General features: G+C 46.6%; 1 protein-coding gene and 1 long non-coding RNA gene across 3 annotated transcripts in view; one reads left to right on the plus strand and one right to left on the minus strand.

Moving 5' to 3' along the window:
• Positions 1-6,307: 6,307 nt before the first annotated feature.
• Positions 6,308-9,984, minus strand: LOC142291777 (uncharacterized). The gene is made up of 3 exons (XR_012750543.1): positions 9,704-9,984; positions 6,486-6,570; positions 6,308-6,386 (listed from the first exon to the last, which is right to left on the minus strand). It is a non-coding gene; the product is annotated as an uncharacterized LOC142291777 (long non-coding RNA).
• Positions 9,985-10,544: 560 nt separating this feature from the next.
• The window catches only part of ALCAM (activated leukocyte cell adhesion molecule), a 199,171-nt gene continuing 191,067 nt past the window's right edge, over positions 10,545-18,648 (plus strand). The window contains exon 1 of one of the 2 annotated variants that reach the window (XM_075336567.1): positions 10,545-10,975. In XM_075336567.1, coding sequence (XP_075192682.1) covers positions 10,918-10,975 — 58 coding nt within the window. In that variant the 5' untranslated portion in view covers positions 10,545-10,917. The remainder of the gene's footprint in view (positions 10,976-18,648) is intronic. The other variant, XM_075336568.1, reaches the window with a different exon arrangement.

Genomic DNA, 18,648 nt, shown 5'->3' on the forward strand with positions numbered 1-18,648 from the left:
TCAACTATATCACTGGATGATATTGATATGAGATAATTAGCAATATGACAATTTAAATATTGCATTTCCATTGCAATATGATGTTCCTGGTATGTGAGAGTCATATAAACTACCTTAGGGGCCTATATTTTCTCCTGCATATTTTGGCACCCTTTGCTAGAGAGAAAAATGTAGAAAACGTTTGTTTTTCCTGCCAGTGTAGGCTCCTCACTAATTTAATTATTTTCTCTCAGAGGAGATGCTGCCAGATGTTAAGTGATATCGGATTTTCATTTATCTAATCCATATCCCCAATCCATAACAGACCCTTACTTTTTAAGCTAAATTGTGGAGCATATGGGAATGTAATATAGACCAAGCCCTTTTCTCCACCCCTCATAAAATGTCAAATAATCTGTCTGAACACATAATAAATGTTGTCCAAGGCATAAAATACTGTTTTTCTTGTGGCACACACAGTGTGCCAGAATTCTGCTATGTAGCTTATTAAATCAGTCCCTTGTGTGTAATGTAGGGCTTGAAGATATGGCAAGGATGCTTGTTCAAGCAGAGGAACATAAATAGACTTTTTATGTAGATATCTTCTTCAGACAGATTCTTTTGGCCTTGATAAGGATACATGAAGCACAAGTAAAAAAAGAAACACACTCCTCTCCAGCTACTTTGAACACGGGCTGTACTACAAAGGAAGAGCTCTGTATGTGGCCGGCTATTAAATGCTCTGTGGCAGTAGCACTATGGAATGTCTTTACATGTGAAATATTTTTTCTATCACCAATGTTGTTGATTGTGTTAATGGGTGGGAAAGGTCACTCAGCATGAATGGATATTTGAGTCAATACTTGTAGCTTTGATGTCCGTGAACACAGAATCTTAGCGTATAACTTGGTCATGAATTAATTTATTAAAGGGGTCATCCAGAACTATATTCATTTTTTTACTACAATCTTAAGAATTGACAGGCAGGCAGTTGCTAACTACCTGTTGTGCTGAGTGCAGAACTCTGTTGGCACAAAGTGGTCACAGACATCATGTCTACAGAGCAGCAGCTAATCTTCTACTCTGTTGTTGGGGTGTGATTGCCGATGTTATGCTGATTGACAGCTGTGATTGACCGGTGGGCAGCCGACTGTCAATCAGCATGACATCGGCAGTCACAACACGTCTACAAAATATCCTGAAAGAGCTGGTGGTGGTGCTGATCTTCGGTCTCCGGTCCTGCCGACTCCCCGCTGCTTCTGCTTCCAGCCCGCAGTGCAGTGAATATGCAATGAGCATAATGAGCGGGGTCGGAAGCAAGTGCCAGCAGTGGCAGAGACAGCAGCGCTGGAGAAGGTGATTCTAGAAATTTCTTTTAATTCACAGACACATGTTTTCTCCGGTGCGTGTAACACAGATCACATCCGTGCGGTCTGTGTGCGGTCCGTGTGACACCCGTGATGCCGGAGAAAACGAACATGTCTACGAGTGAAGCACACAGGCACACGTATGCTCCACACGGTCCTTGGCAAAACATGTACGTGAGCGTAGACCCATTGATTTTAATGGGTCTACTTGTGCCCGAGTCTCCGCTATAAGAAAATGGACGTCATACGTATTGGAGACACGGATGTGTGAAGGAGGCCTTAGGGTGCATTTCCTCAAATACTCCCAATCCCACAAAGCAATTTGAGTTTTGGTCAATTGTAGTGCTTTTGTCACAATATACAAGGTATGGCTTATGTCTCCTAAGTCTCTTCTAGTAAGGCAAAAACAACATGATAGACATGTGTGCCATACATTTATGTTTATCATCTGTGTGATACAGATCACTAAATCCCTAACCTGGCTGGCATATGTGCTACAGATCACTCAGTCCCTAATCTGGCTGACATATGTACTACAGATCACTAAATCCATAAACTGTCTGGCATATGTGCTACAGATCACTAAATCCATAAACTGGCTGGCATATGTGCTACAGATCACTCAGTCCCTAATCTGGCTGACATATGTACTACAGATCACTAAATCCATAAACTGTCTGGCATATGTGCTACAGATCACTCAGTCCCCAATCTGGCTGACATATGTGCTACAGATCACTAAATCCCTAAACTGGCTGGCATATGTGCTAAAGATCACTGAGTTCCTAAACTGGCTGGCAGATGTGCTAAAGATCACTAAATCCCTAAACTGGCTGGCATATGTGCTACAGATCACTAAATCCATAAACTGGCTGGCATTTGTGCTACAAGATCACTAAGTCCATAAACTGGCTGGCATTTGTGCTACAGATCACTCAGTCCCTAATCTGGCTGGCATATGTACTACAGATTGCTAAATTCCTAAACTGGCTGGCATATGTGCTACAGATTGCTAAATTCCTAAACTGGCTGGCATATGTGCTAAAGATCACTGAGTTCCTAAACTGGCTGGCATATGTGCTACAGATCACTCAGTCCCTAATCTGGCTGGCATATGTACTACAGATTGCTAAATTCCTAAACTGGCTGGCATATGTGCTACAGATCACTAAATTCCTAAACTGGCTGGCATATGTGCTAAAGATCACTGAGTTCCTAAACTGGCTGGCATTTGTGCTACAGATCACTCAGTCCCTAATCTGGCTGGCATATGTACTACAGATTGCTAAATTCCTAAACTGGCTGGCATATGTGCTACAGATTGCTAAATTCCTAAACTGGCTGGCATATGTGCTAAAGATCACTGAGTTCCTAAACTGGCTGGCATATGTGCTACAGATCACTCAGTCCCTAATCTGGCTGGCATATGTACTACAGATTGCTAAATTCCTAAACTGGCTGGCATATGTGCTACAGATCACTAAATTCCTAAACTGGCTGGCATATGTGCTACAGATCACTAAATCCCTAAACTGGCTGGCAGATGTGCTAAAGATCACTAAATCCCTAAACTGGCTGGCATATGTGCTACAGATCACTAAATCCATAAACTGGCTGGCATTTGTGCTACAAGATCACTAAGTCCATAAACTGGCTGGCATTTGTGCTACAGATCACTCAGTCCCTAATCTGGCTGGCATATGTACTACAGATTGCTAAATTCCTAAACTGGCTGGCATATGTGCTACAGATTGCTAAATTCCTAAACTGGCTGGCATATGTGCTAAAGATCACTGAGTTCCTAAACTGGCTGGCATATGTGCTACAGATCACTCAGTCCCTAATCTGGCTGGCATATGTACTACAGATTGCTAAATCCCTAAACTGGGTGGCATATGTGCTACAGATCACTAAATCCCTAAACTGGCTGGCATATGTGCTAAAGATCACTGAGTTCCTAAACTGGCTGGCATATGTGCTACAGATCAATAAGTCCCTAAACTGGCTGGCATATGTGCTAAAGATCACTGAGTCCCTAAACTGGCTGGCATATGTCCTACAGATCAATAAGTCCCTAAACTGGTTGGCATATGTGCTACAGACCACTAAGTACCTAAGCTTTCTGGCATATGTGGCTCTTTATTAATGACCTTGTGGATGAGATTACGATTAAAGTGTCAGTCTTTGCTGAATAACACCAAACTATGTAGGAAATGAAAAACTTACCTTGATAGTACAATATTACAAAAAGATCTGGATAAGATGTCAGAATGGGCAGACACTTGGCAAATGATATTCAATGATGTTAAATGTAAAGTACTGCACCTATGACATAGTAATCCTATTTCTGCATATACATTAAATGGAAGTAAACTCTGGACTACAGAACAGAAGAATGACTTGGGTATTCTGGTTACAAGTAAGCAAATAAGCTGAGCAGCAGCACTCAATGTCAAGCAGCAGCTGCAAAAGCAGACAATATTTTAGGGTGTATAAAAAAAAAGATTACCGTATTTTTCGGACCATAAGACGCACTTTTTTCCCCCCAAATGTTGGGGGAAAGTTGGGGGTGCGTCTTATGGTCTGACTGTGGCTGCGGGGAATGAGGTGCTCCGGTGGAGCGGGTCATCGGGGGCACGAGCAGGCTGTAGCAGCCTGCTGTGACCACGTGGGCCCGCTCATTACATATGCACGCCCATCCTTCTGCCCATTTCTCAGCGCAGAAGCCGGCGCTGCCAGGTGGGCAGGAGGACGAGCGCATAGTAAACAGCCGCCCGCATGATCACCCCTGGCAACTACAGCCTGGAGTGATCATGTGCGGCTGCATTCACTGCCCCCCGCGCGTCATCATCAGCGCGGGGTGCAGTGAATCAGTGCACTCACCCGTCCCCGTGTGTGGAGCCGCCCCCCCTGCAGCACGCGATGTCTTTCTGTCTGTGCCGGTCAGCTGATCTGTGCTGATCAGCTGATCGGCACAGACAGGAAGACATCGCGTGCTGCAGGGGAACGGCCCCACACACACAGGTCAGTGGCGCAGAGAGGAAGATGATCGGTGCTGGAGGGAGTGAGGAACAGGTGAGTATAAACATTTGTTTTTTTTTTCTCTATGCTATAGGATACAGGCCATATACCAGGATGGTATATGAGCACGATGGGGGCATATAGCAGGATGGGAGTATATGAGCAGGATGGATGGGGGGTATATGAACAGGATGGGGGTATATGAACAGGATGGGGTATATGAACAGGATGGGAGTATATGAGCAGGATGGATGGGGGTATATGAACAGGATGGGGGTATATGAACAGGATGGGGTATATGAACAGGATGGGGGTATATGAACAGGATGGGGGTATATGAACAGGATGGGAGTATATGAGCAGGATGGATGGGGGTATATGAGCAGGATGGATGGGGGGGTATATGAACAGGATGGGGGTATATGAGCAGGATGGGGGTATATGAACAGGATGGGAGTATATGAGCAGGATGGATGGGAGTATATGAACAGGATGGGGGTATATGAACAGGATGGGGTATATGAACAGGATGGGGTATATGAAGAGGATGGGGGTATATGAACAGGATGGGGGTATATGAGCAGGATGGATGGGGGAATATGAGCAGGATGGATGGGGGGTATATCAATAGGATGGGGGTATAAGAACAGGATGGGGGAATATTAGCAGGATGCTGGTATATAAGCAGGATAGGGATATATGAGCAGGATGGGGGTATATGAGCAGGATGGGGGTTTATAGCAGGATCATATACAAGGCAGGAGGATCATTACCAGGATGGGGTACCTTAGTAGAGAATTTGGGGACATTACCCCCATAACAGTGTCAGCAGCAGATCCTCGCCCCATAACAGTATGTCATGACCACATTTTTTTGCTTAAAGTTTTATTTTCCTATTTTCCTCCTCTAAAACCAGGGTGCGTCTTATAGTCCGGTGCGTCTTATAGTCCGAAAAATACGGTAGATCCTGTGATCTCAAAGTATTGTTACCCCTCTATAAATCCCTTATAAGGCCACATCTGAAATATGGGATCCAGTTTTTGGCTCCACAATTTAAAAAGGACATTCAGAAGTTCGAGTCAGTTCAAAGGTGGGCTACTAGATCATTGCAAGGAATGGAAGGCATCACATATGATGGGAGGTTGAAAAACGTGGATTTGTTTAGCTTAGAAAAAGGAAGTCTCAGAGATCTCATTTATATTTATAAATATTCTAGCTGTAGTACCCGGGCTTTGCTCGGGATAGTAACTGTCTCTCTGTCTCTCTCCCAGTCTCTGGGTGTCGCTGTCTGTCTCTTTCCTTGTCTGTCTGTGTCTATGTCTCTGTCTATCTGTTTCTATCTCTCTGTATTTGTATCAGTCTATCTGTCTCCATTTCTGTTTCTGTCTGTCTCTCTCTTTCCCCGTCTGTCTTTTTCCCATCTGTCTCTTTCCAGGTCTGTCTCTTTCCAGGTCTGCCTCTTTGCCCGGCTGTCTCTTTGCCCGGCTGTCTCTTTGCCCAGGCTGTCTCTTTCCAGGGCTGTTTCTTTCCAGGGCTGTCTCTTTCCAGGTCTGTCTCTTTGCCCGTCTGTCTCTTTCCAGGTCTGTTTCTTTGCCCGTCTCTCTCTTTCCAGGTCTATCTCTATCACTCTGTCTCTTTCCCCGTCTGTCTCTGTCTTTTTCTGTCTCTCTCTAAACCGTCTCCCCACCGACATCTTATTACCTCACACATAAGTTTCTTATACTAACAGTTTATTTTGTTCCTATAGCAACCACTGACAGTTGCCATTAATAAAAAGATATGGCTACCTCGCTAACTGGCAGGGGTTAGTTGAATGCAGTAGGTAGATGAATTTACGCAAAATGATATACTGGAGATCAAGTATAAAATCAAGGTAGAACAATGTGAAATTGTTTAAAATTTAAAATAAATGTTTATTTCATATTTCATAAAATGGAGTAAAAAGGGTTAAAAGCGTCAGGAAATTCTGATGGGATCCAGGTATCCCGAATGATGATGATGATTGGATTGATATAGGACCTGAGGAATGAGAGAAAAAAGGGGGAGAATGTGTATATTAGAATATGGGCCTAATGGGGTAAACCTAGTGTTGTCGTATTCAGTACAAATAGAGATTACCTTTGTTCCGCAGAAGTGGGACAGTGAAGTGGTGAATAGAATGAGTAGAGCACAAGGCCAATGTCCAATGTACAACAGAGGAAACCTGGAAAAATATCGGCGGTTAATCAATGAATAAGGGCTCTAGGTAAAATGTATAGCAAGCCAAGCTATATACGTGACGAACCTCCGGTACCTATTGATGGTTGGCAAATGTACATGGAGGTCGTCTCCAAGTCGAGGTGCTGTTTGTGAAGAACCAAAAATGCCAGCAGCAACTAATTGGCTAAAAAGTCAAATTAAAGATTTGTATCCTCATGTATATCTATAGGGGAGAGGGATAGAGGGGCAAAAAAAAAAAAAGGACTTTTTATACCGTTGATGGACTCTTATTCCTGAATTTAGGAAGCTTGTGGAATCTTATCCGGGTGTTACCAGATAATGAGGATTTGGTAGGTTAGTTGCACCTGTTAGATAATAAGATATTAAAATATTAAAAATATAAAAGATTGTATTAAATTTAAGGTGCTATTTAATAGCTCACCCTATGTGGAGTATTACCTTGGAAATGTTTCCCTGAACATTGTCAGCAAGTGATGATGGATTGAAATGAAGCTGGAGCAAATCTGCCGGGGTATTTTTAGCTCCAATATTAGTACAATCATTTTTGCAGAAAATATATGGTGGCCACAGAGAGAGCAGCCAGAGGTGACAGAATCAACATTGATCTGAAGGTCAGCTTTGGTATGGAGTAGTTTAGGGGTTAATAAGGGGGCAATACAGAGTTATACACAGGGTGTCTGAGGAAGTTGGTGGGCACCAGTCAGCCTGTACTAGTAAGTTGACAGGTCTCCCAAAGAGGATAACTGAATGCACAGTAGCTTAGTGGGGCATAGCAAAGGGTTAATGTTTGGTTAAATTGCAGGGGACCCTAGGAGGGTGCTGAACACTGGTCAGCCTGTAACAGGCCTCTGTGGCCACCATATATTTTCTGCAAAAACGATTGTACTGTCCCTAGCCCATTTGAGCTTGGTGGCTATTGTGGACTGTGTGTCTTCTGTTTTTATGACACGTTTTTTACTTAATGACGTCTTATCATTTTTTAGATACAAAGTAACGAAAATCCAGCGGATCACAGGCAGATGAATTAAAAACATTTCATCCATGAATAAGAACTTACGACACTGCGTTATGTCGAAACGCGTTGGATGAACTGTGCCTTGTGGATGAACTGTGCCTTGTGGATGCTGTCTATCCATTTTTAAAGCGATGAAAATAAAGGAAAGTTTTTAATTCATCTGCCTGTGATCCGCTGGATTTTCGTTACCTTGTATCTGCTATTATCCCCTTGTGCCTGGGATTTCCGTGCAGGATCAGCTGGTCTACTCCTCAGACTTATACACCAGAGCGGTGAGCTGGAACACGTTTCTTTTTGTCATTTTTTAAGTACACCTATGAAAAGATAATTTTTGGGATTCCTTTAGCAGACATACATACACACATACACTCAGCTTTATATATTAGATGTGTGGTCAATACAGAGGACTGGCACTTGACTCATTCCTTCCAAAGACAATACTAAGGACCAGGTTCTTCACTACAAGTGGAAGAAAATCGATTGCGGCAGCTAAATAGGAAAGGGTTCTTTACAGTTAGAGCAGACGGACTCTGGACTGCCCTACCACAAGAGGTAGTAATGACAGACACTATAACAGCTTTAAAAAAAGGGCTGGATGATTTCCTCAATACACACAACATTGTCAGTTATAAGTGACTTAGTGACAAAATGTAGAATTGGTGGCGGAAGGTTGAACTAGATGGGCCTATGTCTTTTTTCAAACTATGTAACTATGTGCTACAGATCACTAGGTCCCTAAACTGGCTGGCATGTGTACTACAGATCGCCTACCTGTGCAGGGGCGGACAAACCAGTTCAACCCCTCCTGCACAGGGGTGGAAACATCAGTGCAACCCTTCCTGCCCACAGGCGGACATAGCAATGCCAGCCTTCCTGAGCAGGGGCGGACATACAAGTGCAAGGCTTCCTGCACAGAAGACATACCTGTGTAACCCTTCCTGCGCAGGGAATGACATATCAGTGCAAGCCTTCCTCCGGAGGCTTGGACATACCAGTGCAACTGTTCCTGCGCAGGGGCGGACATACCAGTGCAAGCCTTCCTGCGCAGGGGCGGACATACCAGTGCAAGCCTTCCTGAGCAGGGGCGGACATACAAGTGCAAGGCTTCATGCACAGAAGACATACCTGTGTAAAACTTCCTGCGCAGGGAATGACATATCAGTGCAAGCCTTCCTCCGGAGGCTTGGACATACCAGTGCATCTGTTCCTGCGCAGGAGCGGACATACCAGTGCAAGCCTTCCTGCGCAGGGGCGGACATACCAGTGCAAGCCTTCCTGCGCAGGGACGGACATACCAGTGCAAGCCTTCCTGAGCAGGGGCGGACATACCAGTGCAAGCCTTCCTGCGCAGGGACGGACATACCAGTGCAAGCCTTCCTGTGCAGGGGCGGACATACCAGTGCAAGCCTTCCTGAGCAGGGGCGGACATACCAGTGCAAGCCTTCCTGAGCAGGGGCGGACATACCAGTGCACGCCTTCCTGCGCAGGGGTGGACATACCAGTGCAAGCCTTCCTGCGCAGGGACGGACATACCAGTGCAAGCCTTCCTGAGCAGGGGCGGACATACCAGTGCAAGCCTTCCTGAGCAGGGGCGGACATACCAGTGCAAGCCTTCCTGTGCAGGGGCGGACATACCAGTGCAAGCCTTCCTGAGCAGGGGCGGACATACCAGTGCAAGCCTTCCTGCGCAGGGGCGGACATACCAGTGCAACTCTGGCCACACAGGGGGTGTCTTCTGGCTTTATCGGCTGACATGCCCATTGCCACACTGTGACCTGAGGCTTGTATCACTGTGTAGCCCTGGCCTTATACAGTCAGGGGGCCATCTGAAGCCACTAAAATCAGGATTCAGGTCGACCTCCCGCAAAGGAGACTGTGACAATGTATTGTGTCAGCCTAAACTGATGGCCATAAAGGCCAGAGTCCATTATACTGAAGGGGACTTCAGATGGAAACCTTGAGGAAGTTCTCAGGGTGGAGCACAGGATATTTGTGAGTGGACTTATAAGCCTCCATGACAAGTCACATCCCATGGTATTATTTATAGCTGAGGATTATAAAGCCCCAACTTCCCAACATCTAGAAGTGACACATATAGCACCTGAGAAAACCCCACGGTGGAAAGTCTGCGTGACCTCATTCCTCTCATGACTGCTGACTGAAAGTGAAAGTGGAGTCACAAGTGACGAGTCACGGGGAGCAGCAGACAGCCGTCACCTCGGAGGAATCCTCGGACATTCCACCACCGGATCCATCACTGCCCGGGACAAAGCCCGCGCAAACACCGCGACCCGCGTCCCTATACAGTGTGGTGATGCCAGGGCTCCGTGGGGCGTGTAGTTACAGGCTGGTGACTGTAGCCGGGCAGTGCCAGCTCTGAGGAACGTGCCCATCCCGGTTACAGCCGGGCAGTGCCAGCTCTGAGGAACGTGCCCATCCCGGTTACAGCCGGGCAGTGCCAGCTCTGAGGAACGTGCCCATCCCGGTTACAGCACAGCCGGCCAGTCTCCCGTGCATGTGTCCGCTCTGCCGCCGTAGCACCTGTGACTACAGCTGCCGGGCATCCCCTGGAACACCGCTCATACACGTCAGTAGTGAGCGGGTGACAGTGTGTGACTGACAGGAATTAGCAGCCGCCCCCCTGACTAAGTGGAAGATGCCGTGCAGGTGCAGTGTCACTGCTGGGACGGTCCCATTGTTACAGCTGGACAGGGGGCACGAAAGGGCTCCGTGTGTTCGGTGCACGTAGGCGCGTTCCCGCGGAGCTCCGCTGTTCTCCACTCGAGGTCCTGCAGCGCCGCAAGGAGGACAGCGGCGGACACCTGCCGTACACGGGGGCGCGCAGCCAGACACCTGCGGCTCGGAGCCCGGGCTGGGGGCGTGACGGGCGTGTGACCAGTGCGGCTGTGGAGCGGGTCCCCGCGCTCACGTGTATCGTGCATTGTATTAGGTCACCAAGGAGAGGGGGGGCGACACCTGGGAAAGTTTGTGCGCGCTCACGTCCTGTCCGCACCGCGGGGAGAGTGACTGGCAGTGGCCGCGCTTGGTGTCGGGAGCGCGCGTAGGCAGGCAGTGCTGAGAGGAGGCAGCGCAGGAGTCAGTGTGAGGGAGCAGCGGCTGCGGGACGGAGCCTCCCTGTGTGCGGCACCTGCCGGATTGTACCAGTGCCATATTAGCGGGAGTCCCTGGCGCCTGGCCATACAGCCGGAGGGGGTGACTGGACTGCGGCCACCTACACCCGGACACTAGTGCCACAGGTGCCACCGGCCGGTCCGGGCACGTCATCTTCAGCAGCCTGTTCTCGGACCTGGGGTGATGGCAGCGAGTACCATCCTGGCCGTGTGTGTGCTGTGTGCGGCCACCCTGCGGACAGGTAATGCACATGTGCCCGGCAACTTCTACCACTGAGGGACCAAAGTTTATGTCGTCACCGAGTGGGATGTGATGACGTCATGCTGTGCTTGTTAGGGGGCAACACACTATATATGGGCAGTGTATGGCACCCAGGAAAGGACACCGGGCACTGTGCCATCCCCTGCCTGGTGCTGTGCCCGCTACCTGTTGGCTATAGTGGGCGCTTGTGTGCTCCGTGCTGAGGTGCCCTGTGTGCGGGATGCCCCATAGCACAGCTTTGTTCTCCCAGCACATTAAACTTTCCGCCTCTGCCAGCCCCTCCCCCGCCATTGCCCGGTACAGGGGAGCTGGCCTCGGGCACAGTGTAACCTGGTGCTCATCATGGAGCAGGGCACCCACAGCTGTGGGCTGGAGTCTGAGCGCCTCCATTGTAAACTCCCAGATCCTAATCACTGGGGACTGTCCCGGTCCATCCTTAGCAGGAGCCTCCCGGGATTACTGCTCTGTTCAGTGGCTTCTTAGCTGGTAACAGAGCAATGGTGACAGACCACTAAAGAGGGGACCACATGCTGATGCCCATTATGTTTCTCCTGGTGCCCATTATGTTTCTCCTAGTGGTCATTATTTACCTCCTGGTGCCCAGTATGTCCCTCCTAGTGGTCATTATTTCCCTCTTGGTGCCCAGTATGTCCCTCCTTGTGGTCATTATGTCCCTCCTAGTGGTCATTATTTCCCTCCTGGTGCCCAGTATGTCCCTCCTAGTGGTCATTATTTCCCTCCTGGTGCCCAGTATGTCCCTCCTAGTGGTCATTATTTCCCTCCTGGTGCCCAGTATGTCCCTCCTAGTGGTCATTATTTCCCTCCTAGTGGTCATTATTTCCCTCCTAGTGGTCATTATTTCCCTCCTGGTGCCCAGTATGTCCCTCCTAGTAGTCATTATGTCCCTCCTGGTGCTCAGTATGACCCTCCTAGTGTCCAGCATGACCCTCCTGGTGCCAGCATGACCCTCCGGGTGCCAATTATGTCTTTACGGGTATCCAATTTGTCCCTCCAGGTGCCCAGTATAACTCTCCTTGTGCCCAGTATGTCCCTCCTGGTGCCTAGTATGACTCTTCTGGTGCCTAGTATGACTCTCCTGGTGCCCAGTAAAATTCTCCTGTTGCCCAGTATGTCCCTAGTGGTGATTATGTCCCTCCTGTTGCCCACTATGCCCCTCCTAGTGGTCATTATGTCCCTCCTAGTGCCCAGTATGACCCTCCTAATGGCCAGTATAACCCTTCGGGTGCCTAATTTGTCCCTCCAGGTGCCCAATATGACCCTCCTGGTGCCCAGTATGACCCTTCTACTGAACAGTATGACCCTCCTAGTTCCCACTCAGTATGACTAACCGTGTGCCCATCTGGTGCCCAGTATGACCCTTCTGTTGCTCAGTATGACCCTCCTGGTGCCCAGTATGACCATCCTAGTGCCATCGAGCTGCATTTATCTACACATTCAGGTCTTTCTTGCCTTGGAAAGCAAACATTTGCTTTTCCTTGTGCTCAACTTGTTTACTCTTCTTTTCCTTGGAGTCCTGAAACTCCACCATTCCTCCAGACAAAAGAGCAACAGAAAGAGTCTGACCAAAGCTGCTCTTCTGGTTTGGCTACTTGGTGTAAATGAAGGTGCTGGTGTGAGAAGAATGCAGAGATGAGGAGATAACATGCTCCCCCTGGGGCTGGCTCATTCGGAGTGGTTTGGGGGAGCCACACGATTTGGATGTGACCTAGAGGAGAGTCAGTCACCATAGTATTAATATAAGCCTCTCTTTCGGCACTGCTGAGATTTGTGGCCATATATCTACTACTTGATCTTCCAGTGCTCTCATCTCCAACTGCCTGCGCTAGTGGACCATAAAGCAATTTTATTTCTGAATTTAACGGCAGCATCCATCTCCCCAGTATTGTAAAGCAATTTAGAGGCTGTATCTGTGCAGCTAGTATAGAGCACCGTTATCTCTACTCTTTCCTTGAATAAAAATGACCCTTAGTATTTGCTAATACACACATTATATAGCTAAACTATGTTTTTGGTGGCAGAAATGATGCTGACCCTGAAAGATAACTGGGATGTATTATCCTGAGTATTGTAGTATTGTATTGTCCTTCCACACTGAAGTAGAACACGTTTTAATTCTCACATATTTATTCTGATGATGAAAGTATTTGGAGTCATTGACGAGATCACATATTCCTACAAAATCATTCCAGCCGCTTTGTACAGACGAGGCTGGACCGATGCTGCCAACTAGTGGAGGTGTGTGGTGTGACACTGTCATGTAGGCAGAAATTTCCCACAATTAAAGCTAATATCTGCAGTTTGTAAATCAGGTTTGTGATGCAGACACATGGTAATTAAAATATATGAGGCTGTGCATCCTCTGTCGTATTCTCGGGGGCTCACGTCTAGCGGTCTTGTCAGTGTCCATTTCTCTTATGAGCACAGTTCTGCTTTATCTGACTGCTCAGTTGCTCATTAGAAGGATGTGTTCCTGGCTAAGCATAAAACCTCTGTGACTTGATATTTACAGAATGTCGCGTTCATATGTGGAAATTATAGTTAGTCTCATTGTATTCATTCTTTTAAGATTGGCAGTCAATTCTGCTTGTTGATTAAACAATGTTAAATATTGGTGTGGAACTCTATGGGGCCACATTGATGTTGGGTAAAGTGCGTGCTAGGCCTCACAAGGGTGTGTCCCTGCCGCTTCGGGGCAAGCCATTACCAGACCAAATGAAGAGGAAACTTTGGAGTTATGTATAAGAATGTATAGGTATACATGCATATTATCTAGTAAGTGTGCCTTTCTGTGCAGGTATGGGCTGATGGTGGGACATTGTGTATTGTGAGCATCACGTACTGCAGATATGTGCTAACCAGCCTAGTGGAAACACTACTTCAGATATGAACTGTCACGTCTTATTCTTTCTGCCTTATGGTCCATTTTTTTAGTATAAAGCTTGTCAGCTTGATTTTCTATAAAAGAACTGGAGAGATTTACACATGATGTGTCTGGGGGCTATTGATATTTTAAAGCTGGATCTACTTTATTGCAGCTCAGTGGACCGTGGCTGGTAAAGAATTGTATTTTCTGTATTATACTTTACTAGTCGGAGCCTTAACTATATGAAACAGCCTGTTTCTGGCAGTGGAAATGTATTCTTTGTACAATGCCTTTACAATTAACTGTGACAAAAATGCCAATACAAGTTAGAGAAAATGTAGGGATTGAAATTCAACAGTGCTGTAATGTGACAGATGTATGTAAAACATCAGTAGGTGGACATACACGTGGAGAAAAGGAGCGATTAGAAATATACAGATAGGAATTCTCTGAATGTAATGTCCGCAGTGCACTTAGCTCTTTTTTTCCAGCTTGCTTACATTATTAAAAATAACAATGGTGTCCTGCAAAGAATTACGATGGACTAATTCAGGGCAGAAATGTAACACTTGTAATACATGACAAGTTCAGCTCTATGAAGCCAAAACTCCCCAGCATCAAAGCAATGGAAGGCTCTTCTGAAGTATTGGGCGCTGTGACATCACTGCTGGCCGTTCACATAGTCCCTTCATTGGTAGAAGTCTGGGATAATATTATGTAGATGTGTGGTCAGGGGAATCTCCAAAGAATGAGAACATTAATAAGGGTACTGAAGTTTCCCGAGCAATGATGAAGCACTTGCAATGCATTTCAGGATTTTCTCTTTGAACTATGGCTCACTCACATGTTAGTGATTTTTTTATACTTAAAAAAAAGTCCACGTTTCATCCGCGGGTCTCTCAGAGCTGGATCAGAGTCAGTAATTACCATCAGTTTAGTCGGGAGTTTCATCAGTTTTTCTCAGATGAAAAAATAAAAAGTGATAGCGGTTCCTCAAGCATCTCCTATCAAACTGTCCATGAAAATCAAGTGCTGTCTGATATTTTTTCACGGATCCATAGAGTTGCATCGAGTTTGAGCCAACACTCAAAGGAATATCGTACATGTCTCTGCACTGTTGTGTGGACCATTTGCCCTGAGGAAACACTATACCATAGGCTATCACGGGTGAGAGTGCTATTCAGATAGCTTTATGGATAGCACATGTAGAAGAAAAACTGACTTCTGAATGAGCCCTTAAATGTTACACTTGGTGAATTCTTACCCAGTTATTGCCAAGATTGTTAGAGTATGGATTATCATAAAATAAAGGTTTTTTAGTACTCTAATCCCCTGCTAGTCCAGTGCTGCTATTCAATGGTCCCAGAAGTTTGACAACCGCTTCTTCGTCAGTCATCGGACCACTGATATGAAGGTGGCTGAGGGGATGAGACATTGGATAACTGACTGTCAGACAGGCCGCACTTTGTACAGATGGGAGTGGCTGTCTGGCAGATTGCATAGTGTAGGTGTCCCTCAGGAACGGTGCTGTCACTTTTTCTTTTCATGTTGTATACAATAGATTTTCAGTATAGATCTGATTTTTGCCACCATCAAAAACTCTCAGATGATTTCATCATAGTCGGATGTATTGGGGAAGGCTGGGGTGATGAGGAATATAGACGGGTGGTGTCGGATTTTGTGGATTGGTGCATTGCTAACTATCTGCAACTAAACGTAAAGAAAACTAAGGAGCTGGTGCTGAATTATAGCAGGAGAAAGACTGAATATTTACCTGTCACTATGCTGGTCAGGAAGTGTTGCAGGTGGAGATTTAGGTATTTTGGGGTCCACTTGGACAGCAAACTAGATTGGGGGAACCGTACAAAGAACGAACAGTACTTCCTATGGAAACTAAGGTAGTTTAATGTGGGCAGCATGATATTAGAGTTGTTCTAGTCCATAGTGGGCAATTGCCATCTTTTTCACCATCATATACTGGGGAAGTAGTGTGCGGGTGAGTGCTAATAAACCAACTTATCAAGAAGGGAAGCGTGACAGTGGGCCGCCATCTTGACTCTTTTGAGAAGGTAGTTGAGAAAGGAATTCAGAAGAAGTATATGGCGATAATGAACTCTAATGCACACCCATTATATGAGCTGCTCATGGGACACAGGAGCACCTTCAGTAACCGTCTAATAATACTAAGCTGTAAGACAGGAAGACACAGGAGATCACGTGTGCCGACTGTTATGGGAATATATAACTATTACCTGAGTGTGGAATCCTCAAAGTCAATGTTGTTTTATTGGTATACCAGTAGTGTATGACCGGTCATTAATAATAGTAATGTCTGACATTCTTCTGTCAATTCTACCGTTTTGTTGTAATTAAGTATTTAGTTTATGTTCTGCTGCAGTGATGCTATAGTTTCCCTCAGAATCTATAAAGTGTATCATATGGTATCACACTACAGCCAATCTCTGGCCTCAGTGATTTGGTGATTGATGCATGGGATATAATCCGTTTTATTCCTGGCAGAGACCACTGGGGTGGTGGCACTGGGGCAACTAAAGCTTCAGTAGTAAGGCTTACTTGTTTATAACGATCCCTATTATGATTCTGAAAAGTCCCTGAAACCCCTGTATAACCTGTAGTGGCTGATCATGTGCAAGAAATCTGAAATGTTGACTAGCAATTACAATAAGCATCTGTGGGTTGATTTCGGAAGAAGCAGTTTCACTGCAGAATGTGGATGTGTTAATACAGCATATATGATTGTGTGCTGTTTGTTAGGTGAACTCCCATCAGAAGGCGATCATTGGTATTTGTACAGTGCATCTTATTGTACCAGATGTGGGGGAACATGACTTTGTGGCACCTACTACTATATATAAATATTACAGGTTGTTAGTGCAGTTTCCTTAGGCTGCTTTCACACATCCGGTTTTAGAAGTGCGGCTAAATCCGTCTCTAAAACCTATGCAACGGATGCAGCGAAAAAAACGGATCCTTTGCATAAGTTTTTACATGCGGCCCGTCCGTTTTGTGCCGGTTGCGGCACGCTAGTGAGCATGAGCAGTGCAAAAAAACGCATGCTGCGGCCGGATGCGGTTTTTGCCGCATCCGGCATCCATAGGCATGCATTGGAAAAAGCGCCACATCGGCAACGTTCCATCCGGCCGCCGCATGGGCTAAATATACCGCATCTGACAAAAACCGGACCGAACGCAAGGCCATGTGGCACAATCCGGCACTAATGAAAGTCTATGCGGAAAAAACGGTTGCGTTTTTTCTGCAAAGAGCCGGATTGTGCCGCACAGCAAAAACCAGATGTGTGAAAGCAGCCTTAGGCTACTTTCACACATCAGTTTTCTGCATTCAGGCACAATCCTTTTTTTTCCTGATCCAGCGGATCCGGCAAAAAATGTAAAAACCGTATCCACCGGATCCGTTATGCCGGATGCGTAAAAAAACGGATCCGTTGGATCCGTTTTGCCGGATGCGTAAAAAAACGGATCCGTTGGATCCGTTTTGCATCCGTTTTTGCATCCGTTTAGTCAGTTTTTTTTTTTTTGCTGGATCCGTTTTTTCAAAACATTGGAGCATGCTCAGTTTACAAAAACGGATCCGGCAGCCGCATCCGTTTTTTGCCGCATTAGGGTACTTTCACACATCCGGATTTTTGCTCTGCGGCACAATACGGCGTTCTGCAGAAAAACCGCAACCGGCTTTTGTAACGCCGATTGCGTTTTTTTTTTGCATTGACTTACATTAGTGCCGCATTGTGCCGTAGGGGCTTGCGTTCGGTCCGGTTTTTGCCGCATGCGGCAGATTTAGCCGATGCGGCGGCCGGATCGAACGTACCCTGCAACGTTTTTTGCTCCGGCAAAAAACACCGCATCGCGCCGCATCCGGCCGCTGCGGCGCATTTTTCAATGCATCCCTATGGAGGCCGGATGCGGCGCGATGCAGAAAAAACCGCATCCGGTCGCCGCATGCGGTATTTTCCACTGCGCATGCTCAGTAGCATGCCGCAACCGGAAAAAACCGGACCGGCCGCATGTAAAAACGTATGCAAAGGATGCGGTGTTTTCACCGCATCCGTTGCATAGTTTTCACAGCCGGATTGAGCCGCAGTGCTCAAACCGGATGTGTGAAAGTAGCCTTACGCCGGATCCGGCGTCCATAGGCTTCCATTGTAAAACACGCCGTATCGCGCCGGATCCGGCGTGATGCGTTTTTTTTTGCCGGACAAAAAAAGTTACAAGATATGTTGCCTCCGGCCGCCGCTTTAGGCAATTATGACGGATCCGGCAAAAGCCGGATGCAACGCAAGGCCATCAGGCACAATCCAGCGCTAATACAAATCAATGGGGATAAAACGGGTCCGGTGCCGGATCCATTTTATCCGTTTTTTTCCGGATTGTGCCTGATGGAAAAAAACTGATGTGTGAAAGTAGCCTTACAGACCACACAGCTTTCCTGCTCTGACCATGGCAGCTGATGGTGGAGGATGTGACAGGACCTGCCCATCAGCTGCCTCCAATTGAAATGTACTGAAATCTGGTCATTTGGAGGAGGCTGATGAACAGGTTTGGTCACATGCTCCCCCAGCAACTGCTATTTTGAGACCAGAAAAGCTCTGCAGTCTGAGGAGGATTTGTCACCTACACCTCATGTCCACAATCCGACCTTTCCTTATCTTTGACACTGCACAAGCCTTATTCTTGTATGGACTGCTGCAACTCTGCTAATCTGTTCCGTCTTTCAAAACTCTCTCTTCTATT

Source organism: Anomaloglossus baeobatrachus, chromosome 2, assembly GCF_048569485.1.
Source record: "Anomaloglossus baeobatrachus isolate aAnoBae1 chromosome 2, aAnoBae1.hap1, whole genome shotgun sequence".
NCBI classification, from domain to species: Eukaryota; Metazoa; Chordata; class Amphibia; order Anura; family Aromobatidae; genus Anomaloglossus; species Anomaloglossus baeobatrachus.